At 37.9% G+C, this 14,985-nt stretch overlaps 1 protein-coding gene across 2 annotated transcripts in view; it reads right to left on the bottom strand.

Moving 5' to 3' along the window:
* Positions 1-14,985, bottom strand: part of GMDS (GDP-mannose 4,6-dehydratase) — a 407,881-nt gene that overhangs the window by 243,576 nt on the left and 149,320 nt on the right. For both annotated transcript variants that reach the window (XM_059488226.1, XM_059488218.1), the window contains exons 5-6: positions 11,562-11,754; positions 10,563-10,667 (exon numbers count right to left, since the gene is read on the bottom strand). In XM_059488226.1, the coding sequence (XP_059344209.1) occupies positions 10,563-10,667; positions 11,562-11,754 (298 nt within the window). The remainder of the gene's footprint in view (positions 1-10,562; positions 10,668-11,561; positions 11,755-14,985) is intronic.

Genomic DNA, 14,985 nt, shown 5'->3' on the forward strand with positions numbered 1-14,985 from the left:
TGGTAGCAAAAGATCTTGGTGGTTATTTTTACAATCTGCAGCAAATAGAAACTCAGTGTGAGAGCACAGAGCATAGGACACAAGTGCCCCTAATGGATGCACACACGCCTACCAATGACTCAGAATGTGGGCATGAGGTGGGGCTGGGAAGGGAAAAGTGTCAGCAAGAAAGCACAAATAAGATTTATAACTTAAAAAGAAACTATTTCAAAATTTTTATAAAGGAAATTAAAGGTAAAATATTTTTGAGTGTTACTGATGTTTTTGTCATGTGTTCTGGATTTGTCTTAAATCCAAAATGAACTCTAGATTTTTGCAGATTCACATTGCCTACATCTGGAATTACTATAGGATTTTGTAAAGTTTTCAATCCACCTACTGATGATTATTGATGCAATGAATAAACACCTTAAATCTCTTTCAATGTAAAGATTGTAATATAAATGAGGAGAAAATAAAAAGGATGTAAACTGAAGGCCTTTGTTGCTTTACTGGATAATTCTTTACTACCTAGAATTCTATTCACATATAATATAATGAAATCAAGGACTTGACTTCAAAAATAAAAATTCATCAGTATTCCTCCAGCATTTCTAAAGCAGTGCTTCTCAAACTCCCATGTCCTAGGGCAAAAAATTCAGAGAAAGCAGAGAATTCGTGATACTGTATTCTCTCTCTTGGCTTGGGTTTGAATTGTTTTCCTGTACCAATGAGCAACCCTGAAGGGTTTCATGGGAAATCTGCTAAGTCTCTGTCTTAACAGCTATCATTCTATAGGGGTGAGATACAATGCAGATCAAAATACGCAACTGATATTGCAACATCTAAACGGCATCGGGTATCTGATTTTATTACAATGCTTTGGGCCATAGCTTTCATTTGCCAATCATTGCCTAACAATTAAGTAGAACATAATTAAATTTTAAGAGTCTAAGAAAGGTAAATCCTTGAAAAGGAAATATTTTAACATGGTTGGCAAGGTGTACAAACATCCACTGGGAAACACGTGTGGCTGACAGTACAGACACTGCTATAACACCTTGTACCAGAGGTTAAAATCTGTTCAAAAATACTTGCAATTAGATGAATAAAACTGGCAGAAATCAGCAGTCTGCCAGCTGTTGGGATTTTCAGCTATTTCAGCGACAACAGAATATTCTTATAAATGTAAAACTTCTGTGCATTCCCAGAAAGTACATAAAGCATGTAATGGTCGAAGTCAAACTACCTGCACATGCAATGTTTGTCTGTGTGGTTGTGCTTCTTATTTTTAAACACATTTCTAGGAACTGGAAGTGAACCACTTACTCAAATCAGGACACAGAAAGAAAATTGTTTCTAAGTTCAAACCAAGCTCTGACTAATCTTCTCTCAGATAAAGCAGATTACCTTCCTACAACTGCTATAAAATCCCATTGCATGGTGAATCTTAGCAGAGGTGACATCCAATGACACTGTATTTCTCACTTATTTGTTTTTAATGAACCCTGCTAATTTTGTAGAGGAATAACCAGTTGACATTTCCTTCTGTAGTGTTTTTTGAACCAGTAATGGTGAAACTGTTTTATTGTGAATTAGTCTCTCCTGTTCAGTCTCCTGTATCAGAAATGCCTCAGTGGGTTGATTTCAAATAACTTTCTGAAACAACATGCACTTTCAATAGATTTACTTTTATTTAATTTTTTTTTTTTTAATTATGCATGACTACATAGAGGGAATTGTCAACCTTTTGGAGAGCTATTTTAGGGAAAACAGGATGCACACTGCTGCGAAAATGTTTCAGATACTAAGATGAGCCTGTCACACCATGCCTACAATCTGTGAGTATGACCAGGCTTTCAAGTTTCTGCACCTGGGAGATGATGCCCAAAACTTGAAGGTTGTGGATTGAGGCCTACAGAGAAACATACTTAACATCTTTGCAGGGATACCCAGGACTCTGAAGATGAGCTGTAAGCAGTTTCTGATGGTTTTTACTTCATAGTCTCAGGGGAACACTGATGTTGGATTACACAGCAGGAAGAAGGCAAAGCAGTACACTAATATATCGCATGAAAAATTTATATATTTGACAGAATTGTAATAATAGTAAGACCCAGGTCTTCAGAATCTTAAGATATTAATATGGCAATAATGACTAAAATATTAAACATTCATTACTTACCAAATATCAACAGTGTAAGATAGATTCATTTATGCAACATCCCTTGCAATAATGATGGGAACTTTGCCCTTTGTGTGATTTTTTTCTTTTCCTTTCTTGCCTCTATTTCAGAATTCAGTCATATTAAATGAACCACAACAGAACAAAATAATCATGTGGATGCAACTGTGAGCAAAAACGGCTCAAGGAATTTTTTAAAAAAAGTAAGAAATACAGAAGAGGTTGGCCGTGGCTGAGTCCCTACATCTGGGAAAACTGTATCCTGCAGTATGCTCTCTTGTCCTAGCCTCTGGGTACCCCTGAACTATGACTTCAGCATGCATCCAAAGGAGGTGTTGTTCCCCAGATAAAGTGGTTTCCTTCAGAGAGGATCTCACAAGCAGCAGCTTGGACTGCATTCCCACAGAGCCCTGGCATGGACAGGCAGTGCACTGGGGTTGCATCATTTGGGCATGGTCTCCTACCCATCAGCTCCCGAGATCTGAGAGGACCACACTCTATCTGTACTGCCTCCTAGACTCTCTCCTCTTGTTCCAGCAATGGGGTAAGTTGGCTAAATAGACTTCTGGCTGAAACCAGTTCTGTTCTTCTGACCTTCTGCAAACTCCACATTCACTTTAAGCTAGTTTGTAAAATGCAAGGTGTAAATCTCACAGTTCTTGCTTGTATTTCACTTCATGTTCTCAATTATACAAACATAAGAACAGCACAATGGTCACATTTTCCATTGTGTTTTGCCTGGGAAAAAATAAATGTAACAAAGGGGAAAAAATTGAGGAGAAGGCATATAAAAGATTATTTCTCAAAATCCTGCTACATGTTTGTGTATTAATGAAGGCATAAGAACACTACAGATACATAGTCTGCCACTCCATTTCCCATTTTGGACTTTCATAACTTTCCTAGCACTTTATTTCAAAGCTTTTGGTTGGTATTTAATTAGAGGAAACAAAGTCTGCAAGTTTTAGTTTGAGAAAGTAACACTGATATATGTTAATATATCTTGAGAAATGTTAAGAATTACTTGGTAAAGCTTTCTAAATTTAACAGCTTTGAAATTTTGTAAATTGTGGTGATACTCTGCCTTTTTTTTACATTAAAAAAAAAAAGTTGAACTCAATCAAGGAAGATAGCAAAACTTGTAATCTACTTTTTTCTCAGCACAGTATAAGCCACAAGGGAGCATATGATTTAATGATGAAAAGATGCTTCTGATAAGATAATAATTTGTTCAAGGAGAGATCTGAGTTGTGAATGCAGCTGTTCCAAAAATTCTAAACCCACAGGCAAGAAATTACTTATTTTCTGTACAACCTATGTCCATAACTACTCAGATAAACTGGTGGCAAACCCCAGAAAAGTACATCAGATAGAGAAGTGAATAATCAGGGCTACTTTGAGATTGAAAAGGAAAAAAAAAAGAGGTGGTAAAGATTACCACAAACTATTGTTTCAAAGACTGAATCAAAAAGATTTCGGTAGTCAGACTGTTCCACGCAGTATCTTACTTCATCAGTTAGTCACTTTAGAAAAATACCTTTTTATATCCTGATTCAGTTCATGTACATGATTATTTCATTCCCATGTGTGACAAATTGTATAGCACTGACCTGGATGGTCAAAACTAAGGGCATGCACAAATGGTCTCATCCTCCAGTTCTTATTTCAGATGTCTGGTGCTGCTTTTAAAACATAGTTTAATGAAGGGAAATCCACTCATATTTTGGTGTGGTTGCACTACTTTCACATCTTAGTGTTGGCTAGCACTAGGAAAGTGGCACTAGAAACATAAGGTTAATATGGCTTGTTAGCACCATAAGAACAAGACAAAAAATCTCCACATATTTTCATATGCTCTGATCTGTATTAATTGGTCAGTAGCATGTTCAACATCATAATTAACTGAATTTACTTATCTTGTAACATCAGATCTTTTTCAAGGGGAAAACACATGTACTTAAGTAAAACAAAGGAAAGGTATCACCTGACAATTTTCTGATATTACAGACAATATTGCTGCATATGCATTTGTGCAAGTAGACTGTAGTGCCCACATTTACCCCCAGTGATGTCTGACTGCATGTAGATAAGGGAACACCTGCATGGATCACTTAGCAGGATCAGTCTCGCAGCAGGGAGAAAAAGGCAGTAAAAATGCATGTCTCCAGGACACTGCATGCTTTCTCTGTTGAAACATGCAAACTAAAAAGCATGAAATGATCTTGGCTGCTCTATAGCACACAAATGTCTGAGTAAGTCCTTTTACATTGGCCATGGTACCTTGCCATCAAGTTTTCAATGTGCAAGGCAGATGATCCTGATGACACCAGCCAGGCTGTGTGCTTCCCATGCAGCAAGGAGCAGGAAAGCCACAAGCAACACTCTGCTGACTTTTTCTATTGAGATATTCTCATGGGTTTGGAAATTTTGCATTAAATGGATGTAGTTTTGCACTAAAATTTTACACACTTATGTCTTTCACAGGCTTCAACTTACCAAAAAAGCACCAGAAAAGCCCTTAGTACTTCCAGTGGTACTAGGTTGACCAAGCTTCTCTTGCACTGAAAGTGTTTTAAGAGATTAGTCTCCAACCACAGACATGAGAAAAGGAAATGTGGCAGATGTTGACTACATCTCTATACACTAGATGCGAAGAGCAGCTGCTACAGTAGGAATTGCACAGTTTTCTCGTAAAAGTCCGTGGCAGATGTGACCATCTGCTTCTGCCTTCTCTATGAAATAGAAGCAAAAAGGAGACTAAAAGCTGATTACAAAAAAAAAAAAAGGTTACAACAAAAACCCTAACATCAAAAGGCACACAGGCATATTTACAGTGAGTAGGGTAAACCCTTACCCCCCCTTCTCTCTGGCAAACCTGAGACCCAGATGCACAATAAAAGCAAAGAACGCTCCCCATTCTATTTAAGAAATGATTTCTTTTCATTTTAATCTTACTACATGTACTTTGACAACATTCAGCCTGCAATCTAATACCTAGCCATTTCCACCCTGGCTGAAAGAGATCACAGAAATGAGCAGTTGTATCCTTTCCCTCTGGCTATACAGCAATGGTCTGATGACAACTGCTTTACCAGAGCTGGTATCAGACACACAAAAATTCCCTACTGAATGATCTATGCAATGAGGTCATGTGTGGAGGCAAAGTATTACTTAGGGGGAAAAAAACCAACAAAAAACAAACAAAACTTTTGTTGCATTGTGTCAGGAAACATGCTGTACATGTTTATACATCTTGGCAGATTAAGATCAGATGAGGCAAGCAGTGAAGTGGTTAACCAAATCAGAAAATTATCTTAGACATCCAAAGGCACATCTTGTAAACCTGAGACAACTTCTTACACAGAACTGAAGTTACTGACAACAGTAAGGGCTTGTCTGGGATGAAACAAATGACACTGACAACAAGCAGTTTGCTTTCCCACTCAGAAAATGAGCTATTAGTGAGATCCAGAGCCCAACAAAAGAACAGGAATCTTTCCAATGAGGTAAAAAAAAGGTTTGGATCAAGCCCCAGCTTTCCTGAAAACTAGACTTGCTAATTGCCTCACTCTTCCACTGTCAAAACCGTCAGCTCATGGAACAGAAATATCTTTCCAATATTGCTATAGGGCAAACATTTCCACACTGGTAATACTGGGAGCCTACCAGTATTCAGCTACCACCAGCAACTTGACAGCCTTCACCTCCCCCACTGGGTATCCCATCACGTTGTTCTGAGGGGAAGGGTAAAAAACCAAACATTACCCTGGAGAAGTTCTTTAGGTTTTCTTTTGTTCATTTCTGAATACAGAGTCTGCCTGCAGCTACTGTAGAACATATTGCTTTTCAGCTTGTGTCATACTTAGAAAATAAAAAAGCTTCAGAAATGGAAGATCCCATTCACCTTGGCATGACCATAAATCACGAAACTCTTGAGCTATACCTGGATAAAATGGATGAAAGTAACTGAAGAAATTAGCTTTAGCAAAGTATACTGCTAATACAGGTCTTTTTTCCAAAGGAAGCAAGTCATGCTTATCTTACATTACCAGACTATTACTGGAAGTACTACGCCAGACCCTCAGCTGGCATAAATCAACACGACCCCACTCACTTCAGTGCAGCTGTGTTGATTTATGGGAGCTGAAAAGTATGAACTGGTCAAAAAGTGACTATTTCAGCTTACAAAACAGTAAAGGTGACTAAGTGAAATGAGAGGCAGTATGTATAATATAAAGAAAATAATAGAAAGTACTACAGAAAGGCTCAAAGTAGATGTATATTTTATTAAGATTAGTCTAACACAGCCACTGATTTTACTTCTTATGAAATTTTAGATAATATTTTCTGCTATTACATACACATGTATCTCTGGAGTATAGACCCAAGTATTTGTGCAATTTAATAATGCTGTACTATTCCAAAATTAAGATATAAGGCTCAGTGGATTCAGCCAATCTCAAATTTATCACTGGTGTTTTTGTAAAGGCACTCTGATTGTCAGAACATGAAACATCATACTTAAAAGGAAGCCCACACAGCGAACTTAAGTGCTCAGCTTCACACTGTGGCGTCACATCTTAGAACTACTCCTGTTACTGTCTTTCTCTGAGAGAGTAAGATAAAAGTAGAAAACCAAATGTTCCCAAATCCAACACTTCTCTCAAGCCTCTGTAATTCTGAAACCTTTCATATTAGACTTAAGCACTCTTTACCCTTATGAACTCTGTGCAGACTTCCCTATTATTTTACAGGCTACATGAGATAAACTACTGGTGCTCCTTTCTGAGTTTAAGCTGGAAAGGCTCAGAGGAAGAATTGGTATTCTGAAAGAAGAGGTGTAGATTCCTGAGCTCCTTTTATAGGAAAGCAGCTCTTGAGATTAGGCAGTTCTCATTTTCACTAGGCTTGTGCACTGCCCCAGCACTACAGTATCAGAACATAATATAAAGAGGGATTGTGGCAGATGCACTTGGCCCCCTTATTCAAACTAGCAGTACTTTGGTACAGGCTCCAAAGGATGTAAACACCTGAGCTGCAGGTTGGCCAAGAGCTCCTCCAGGAAATCCACAAAGGGTCGGACTAACCCAGGGTGCATTGATGCTTGGAACACATGAATAGTGGGTGGCTTTTCCAAGACTCAGTAAGTGAAGAACAAAGGCAGTTGAAGGTCCAAAGGGTCACTACATACCTTACACATCATGTGTAATTCAACTTTATGCCATAAACATGTCAGTCTACTTGAGCCTGCTTTGAGCTCTCTCTGCAAGGCAGCATGGCTGTGTGACAGCGATCCCCCCTTGAGTTAGGACACCTCTCAAAGTTGCTCCTTGAGCCAGAAAGACTTTTCTACTAAAAACATTGGCTAAATACAGTTTCTGTTTTATTTAAATTACAGGTTCACTGCTTTCCAGTGCCTTTCCCCTTGATCTGGGACTCATCTCAAGGTCTGAGATTCCTTGCCTGAGACTCAGGTATCACAGTGGAGAGACCCCTTACTCACAACAGATGCTCAGTAAGTTGCTGATAGCATGCTAAATTAATACTAATGAATTAAAAATATTAATTTTTAGACATAAATAATTGTAAAGATCTGAAATGAAAGACTGAACCAGCTGCAACTAAGCTGCATCAGGAGTTTATAAACTTGACTCAATGGGTCTCCCTTACACTTCAGCACTTTTAGTCTCTGTGGGAATCATTCCAAATTGATTCTAACTCAGTATTCATTTGTATGTTTCATCCATGTAGTAAGTAATAGAGTGAACCTGGCTATCAAACTTTGTTAAGTCACGTTTTTATAAATTCATATTAAACCTATTTTTGCTAAAACCTTTGTAATGTTTTTTTGAGCAACCCTAAACACTTTACAGATCATGAAGCAAACTCTTTGCAATTGTTTGTTCAATTCAACATCAGTGACCAGCTTGGCAGAAAACTGCAATTCACCATCTTTCAACATGAGTACTCATATTTCAAATATTTCTATATTTGATCACTGCCCACAATGCAGGCTCCAAGGCATGAAAAATGCATTCTGTTCATCCTTACCATTGCCTTGCAGTGTAGGATATTTCACAGATCCCTGGCTGTAAGGAATATCAGAGTTTGTCTCTTTACATTTTTTTTCCCATAAATACATTTTGTGTAAGAAACTTAGAGAAATTTTCAAAAGTATGATTTAAAATTCAGGTATGCACTGTCTGCCAAAGTGATCATTTCTGTACCTCAGCAAGTGGCACTGCTGCAACCTTCTGCTCTGCTCTGATTCCTGGCCATTAGATTTTGTGTGGACAAGATGCAAATAATACCACCATCAATGGGATGTTGTATTTGATGCATTCAGTGTAACCCTAAACCAACTGAAATAGTGGTATATAGTATTGGAAGAAAATATGTATTGATTTATTTAGGTATTCCCAGTCTTTGAAATCAGTATAAAAAAAAAGGCTAAACTATAAAGCATCCTAAAACTTCTACGGATATTACCAGCTTTGCATAGGAGTTAGAAATTCCAGTTAAGTCCTCTTTTCCTCCTGAAGTGCCTTTGCAATCTTCAAAAATATTAAGAAAGTGATGAGTGGCTAACAAGAAGCAATCTCAAAACTACTGTTATATCGTGTTCTTATCTGTATAGTATAGTTTCCAAACCTTTTCCCACAAAAACACTATTCAAATAACACTGGTTTGTGGTTACAGTTGCTTTCATGGCAAGTACTCCTGCTAAGGCAAAAAAGAGTTAACTGAAACCATTTCTAGGACAAGATTCCTGTTCATGGCATAAAGGGTCCAAAACTTCACCCAGCAAACACAATGAAAAGTACAGCCTGAGACTTCAAAGCACAGACTTGAGTTCTCCATGGGGACATTAAATGTGTTGAAAAGAGACCTTAGATTGGAAACCCTATGGCAGTAGTGTTAAAGCAGGAAGAAACACCAGAGGGATCAAAACAGCAATGAGTACTGAAGTTTTCCTCCTTCAAAATGGCACAAGTCTATACCAGAGCATCAGAAACAGTACGCGTTCATAAAATTTTCATCTCATCTTGTAGCTCCTTGGAATTATTAGAAATCATGCCAAGCTAATATTTTATATTGCACATTCCCACATTTTTACAATGGTCAGAATGTTTTGATTACACAGTGATAACTCAGAGCAATCTGAGCATTAGTTCACAGCACACTATGAATACACCTCAGTAAACTCCTTAATAGAAAGCAAAGTATTATGGTTTCTAAATTAAATAATCTAGTGAATATGATTCCCCTTTAATTTTGAACTTGTGCTTTATTTGCTCCAGTGAAGTGATACACCAGCTTCCACCACCAACTACTGTAAATGCTGCCTAGCCACTGTATGATGAGGTTTCACAGCTGTGACTCCCAAAGACTGAAATGAATATTTAAATCCTATTGACATGGACTCCTTTTTTCTCCTCTTTTTTTTTTTTTTTTTTTTTTTCTTTTAAGCAGAGTTGAAATTATGGTCTGTTTTATATAAGTATCATGTAAGTATGATTAAAAATCTTCCATTTTGTGCCAGGCTATAATTTATATAATAGCATTCCTGTAAAACTTGAATTTATTTTTCATTTAGAAATAGACCACAATAAAAGGCTTCTGCACTGAGAATCCAGTTTTCTGTGTTAATTTAAAGTTTAATTTTAGAGTGTTTTCAACAGTCACAATACTTAAAGGGCAGAGGAAAACTGCCATTGTAAAAGAGACCTCTAATCAACCATGGAGTCTTACTCAAACTAAATACCAGCATCAATTGTTCATAAAGCACTGCAAGCGGAAAAGGGATGATTAAGTGGAATTTAAGCTGCATTGCTATTAAGGATTAAACTGAAAGGCATTTTAAAGCCATGTGTTAAAAGCCATCTTGTAAAACAGTATGGGCCATAATCCAAATTTTTTTCAAAATATACCAGGCTGTACTAATTAGTCTTATGAACTTAGAGCATCTATTATTTCTGCCTCTTAATTTGACATTTATACACAAATTAAAATCTTGAGTATGTCACACGTGAAACTGCATCTGTTATGCAGTTGCCCAAATAAATGTTTAGAAAACCTGCCTCTTTTAATGTGCCATATTAACATTTTTGCCTTTACTTATTATCAACAGGGACACAAAATTAGATATCCAAACTTCCCTTTGGTGTTAGTGAGCTACAAAATGGAATACGATGCGCGAAGGGGAAAGCTGCTGTTCCTGAGCTCTGAGGCTCTGAGACTGCCAGGAGGGCTGCAGCAAATGCCATGGGTAGGCTGCAAGTCGTGACACCTTCCCTACAGAATTCTGGCAAGTTTAAATGAAACCTGTGGAAGCATTGTTCCATTTTACCAATCAGATATACACAAGGTTGGAAACAGTTTCACACGGCTTTCTAACCTCTTCTGGGGCTCTCATGATTGAAGAGGATGCCATTCACAGCAAAGAGATTGTAGGCTTCTCTGAAGTTCACCACAATCCAGTAGGCATACAGTTTTGCTGCCCCTGTAAAAATAATTTTGAAGTGTTATTATATAAATGCTTGGCTATACACAGCTCAGACACACACACAAGTCTCTGTCACATGCAGGGTGAAGTCCACATTTCAACAGCAATGTGCTTTAGCATTTGATTAGTTCCCTATATGTGTCAAATCCTATATTTAAAAAAAATAAATCAGCCCAATAAACAGTAGCTGAATGGGAAAATACTCATATTCTGAGCAGCCTCTGAACTGGCCAGGAAACATCAGGGCACTTTCTTTCTTGTCTTCTTATACACACTCAGACACAGCATTTTTTCTTTTACAATATAATTAACACAGTCAGAGCATGTGAAATATGCCACTGTAGTGACCTCTGTTAATTAAAAAAAACCCAAAACAAAACCAAAATTACTTTGGAGGAATAAAAGTGAAAGTCTGGTGCCTTAACACTCAAATTGATTTGAAACATTATCACCAAAATCCTCCATGATCATTGCTTTAATAAATGTTTCAAATTTCATACGAGTTCACAAAGAAGATGTGAGCTCTTGGGAATCTTTCGTTTAGGCAAAAAAAAAAAAAAAAGTAAAAGAAATGAAACTTTATCGCTTCAGTGGTACCTCACAATCCTTTGTGAAGGAGGAGTCACCCTACCCCCCCTTCCTCAAGAGCTCTTCACCTCTGAGCTGAATGAACAAGGCCTTGTGAAGTGAGATGCTAATTTCCAACCCTCGGGCAATGGCAGCAAATACTTTTTATATAGTAATTCATAAAGGTATGCCTCTCAACATGTCTAGTCACTTTAGCTCTATCATCATTCTAATCTCACATCCAAATGACTTCAGCCCTGAGACATGAGCAGGGAGAACAGACAGACAGACACTACACACACACACACCATCAGTGCTCCTCACCGTAAGGCGATCTTGGGTAAAAAGGGGTGGTCTCCTTTTGCGGGATTTCTTGCACTTTTCCAAAAAGTTCACTGGTGGAGGCTTGGTAAAACTTCACAGAGTTGATAAGGCCACAGGTCTTAATAGCATCTAGGAGCCGTAAAGTGCCAACCCCATCAACGTCAGCAGTATATTCGGCTAGGTCAAAAGAAATCTTGGGGAGAGAAAGAAATAAAAACCCACTGATTTTACTAGGGCAACAGAACATGTCAAAATCCTGTACAACCAACCAAAGCAATACATCACTTGCCACAGACCATCTAGACATTGCTGTACAGAGTAGATACTCAGTTTACAAAAGTACCCTCAAAGGATTTCTAAGAATAAATAAGTAGTTCCATAAATAGCCAAACCAAATGACTGGTGTTCCCTGGGACTATTTTCCCATGTGAAGTAAGGGGTAGCCTCCCCATGGTGGGAACCTTATCAGGCACTCTCTTATGTCTACAGCTGCCAGTTTCCACAACAGTCACTTGAGCTTGATATCTTTGACACACTTGAATTTGGTTATAATTGCCCAAAATACATTTTGGAAAAGTAATAGGACAGAGAGCATGACAGCACCAACATGTAAAAACCCCACCTCCTCCCCCCAAACTTTAAACAAGATCCAAGGTTTTGCAATTTAAGCAGACATCAAAGTTCAGAGACGAGTAGAAATACCTGCTATCAAATGAGACTCCCAGCACTATCTGACCAAGGTGTACCAGAGCTGTGGCTTTTGCACAGAGCTTAGAGAGATCATAAAATGTGACTGCAAAGGGTTGGAGGTATGAAAAATACCCTGACATCTCCAGCTGACATATTCTTCAAAGTATGATAATAAAGTCATGCCCACTGGTGGGCCAAGATTCCTTTTTCTCTCCCCACTCCAGTATTTATAGTTGCCTTTACAATCAGTTTGTCTTGTGGCTTATGCCACAATCAGTGCTCGAGTCTAAGCTTCCAGACTGTTTTAAAAACACATTAATTATTTTCTTTGCACTTACAGAACAAGAAAAAAAAAAACACCTGGAAAAAGTAAGCTGAAGGTAAGAGGTGTGTTGTGACCACCCCAATCTGAAGACAGGAAGAAACATGCTCAGAAGGGAGCTCACTCTTTTTTTTTTTGGAGGTACAGGCTGTTTTTTTGGAGGTCCCAACAAAGTTCCTGGACTCTGGAGAATTTTTTCCCACCAGTGCCCATCCCAGCAGCACGTTCCTCCTTCCTTCTACATCCTCTCCCGTACTCAGGGATTTTGCTTATGCCAGTTTTTGGAAAAAAGTTCCCTGTTTATACTGCCAATGTTATAAAAAGTAAAGGTGAATGGGCTTTTAGGGCAGTCTCCTTCATGGCCCTGACCCAAAGAATTATTCTACCTATGTCCCCTCTGGCTGATTCAGACTGATATCCCTCTATTCATTCCTCCTGTTTAGCCACTTGCCCTATTCAGTAACCACTGGAGGTTTAAGGCTTATTTACACAGCAGATGGAAAAAAAAATTGATTGATTAATTTGCACTTTCACTTATGGTTAATTTAATACAGGCATGAAATGATCTAAATTGTGTTACTGTGCTCCAAAATAAAAAGGTTCACACACAGTTTTGAGCTGAAATAGATAAGGATATGAACAAAACCAAACCTTCATTTTCTTTTTTTTTAACCAAAAGAGAAAAAAATCACAAAAGGCAACCTGATACTTTGTCTTATTAACCTGGTATGACCCAGCTGAAATTGAGCACTGATCTACCAAGAAGGGCTGTGCATTTTTTGTTTTAATCCATTTGGCACAAAGATGACAGCCACTTAGGTCTCTCAACTTCAGTGTCAGAGTAACTCTTAGGAAAGCATCTTAATGAGTAGATGGTACAGTCAATAATGTACTAACCAACCTAAAATACATAACGACTGTTGCAGAATCCAGGAATTTACCTATACGAAGGCATTGTTTCCAATAAATAACCTGCTAAAAACATCACCCTTAAATGCAAATCGTTGCTCCTTTGCATCATATTCTGCAAAGCAAATGGCATATGAAACTGAGGCACTCTAGGAGATCCCAGATTATAAAACTCTTAAACCAAAGGGAGCAATGAGGCCACAGCAGCAGCAGCCCTGGGAAATGCTCTCTCTGGCTGGTGTAGAGACCAATTTCACAAGAGATGGTTTTCCCTATTGCCTGATGAATGACCTCAGTCCTCACCTTCAGAAAACACTCCCTGGGGTGTGAGGTAATTGTGCCCCCACTCTGACTGGGTCTAAGTGTCCCCAAGCAGAAACCACCAGTTCTGTGTCTGTTTTGTAATGCAGACTGCTGTTGACCAGGGTCAGGACTCAGACCACTAAATACATTTCATTTTCGAGTGCAGGTTAGACAAAAATGGTTTTCAGGAAAATTTAAAAAATGGTTTTATCCACTAAAACATCCAACACCAAGAACTCTGGACTGTTAAGAGACCCTGTGGAAGGCAGGAGCAGCTATATTGCAAATACAGATAAAAGCAACCCAAATTTTACTTTGATTCTAATTCAAAGTTAAAAATGTAAAAGGGTTTAAAAAATACTAAATCAATTAAGTATTAATTGATTTAGGGTACAGCAAGAATAGAATATAATTACAACATAATTCCCCTCTTCTTATACACTGTATTTTGTTCAAGACTAGCAGAAATATCAAAAAAGGAAGAAAGGAAAAAAAACCAAACCACCAAAACCAAAAAAAAAAACCCCAAAGAAGGGCTTCATTAGGAGGGGCATGCAAGAGAAAACAAAATGCATGCATAGCACACAAAAAAGAACTGAGTTATAGAAACCAAGTATAGAACCAGATTCCATAGATGTTACTCTTTAAAATAACCTTCACTGATCTCTGTGGGACTACCTGAAAGAGTAAAAACTTCATGGATATTACTGTAAAGGTAGGTGTATAAAGGCTAAAACGAAATTGTACTTTTTGAAAGATTAAACATTTATCCAGTGGGAAAAAAGAGCTGAGCTAATACCTACAGATGAGAGTTTTCAAACTGCCTAATTTATGATAACTTTCTTAAGTGTCTGAATTAGGAAGATTGTCTTCCTCTACACCAATAAAGATAGCAGTGAGCCAGAGCAGAAAACATAAGAGAGATGCTCTTGATCACACTTTGGAGAACCTATTTACACATACTGATTTTTTAATTGAGCTACATAAGACAGATGCTCTATTCTTTCCCCAAAAATCCAAAGCTATCTCTTACTCTCAACAAGAGAGTTAGACCTGCAACAACAACTTGTTTTGAAGGAAGCATGGAGTTTTTGTAATGACTGGACTAAGGAAAAGGAGATTCTTTACCTGGCAGAAAATTTAAATGTGAAAGTTTTCTCAACAGGTATTGAAGTAATGGATCCAATACTTTGGCCTTTT

This window comes from Ammospiza nelsoni, chromosome 1 (assembly GCF_027579445.1).
Source record: "Ammospiza nelsoni isolate bAmmNel1 chromosome 1, bAmmNel1.pri, whole genome shotgun sequence".
In the NCBI taxonomy this organism is placed as follows: domain Eukaryota; kingdom Metazoa; phylum Chordata; class Aves; order Passeriformes; family Passerellidae; genus Ammospiza; species Ammospiza nelsoni.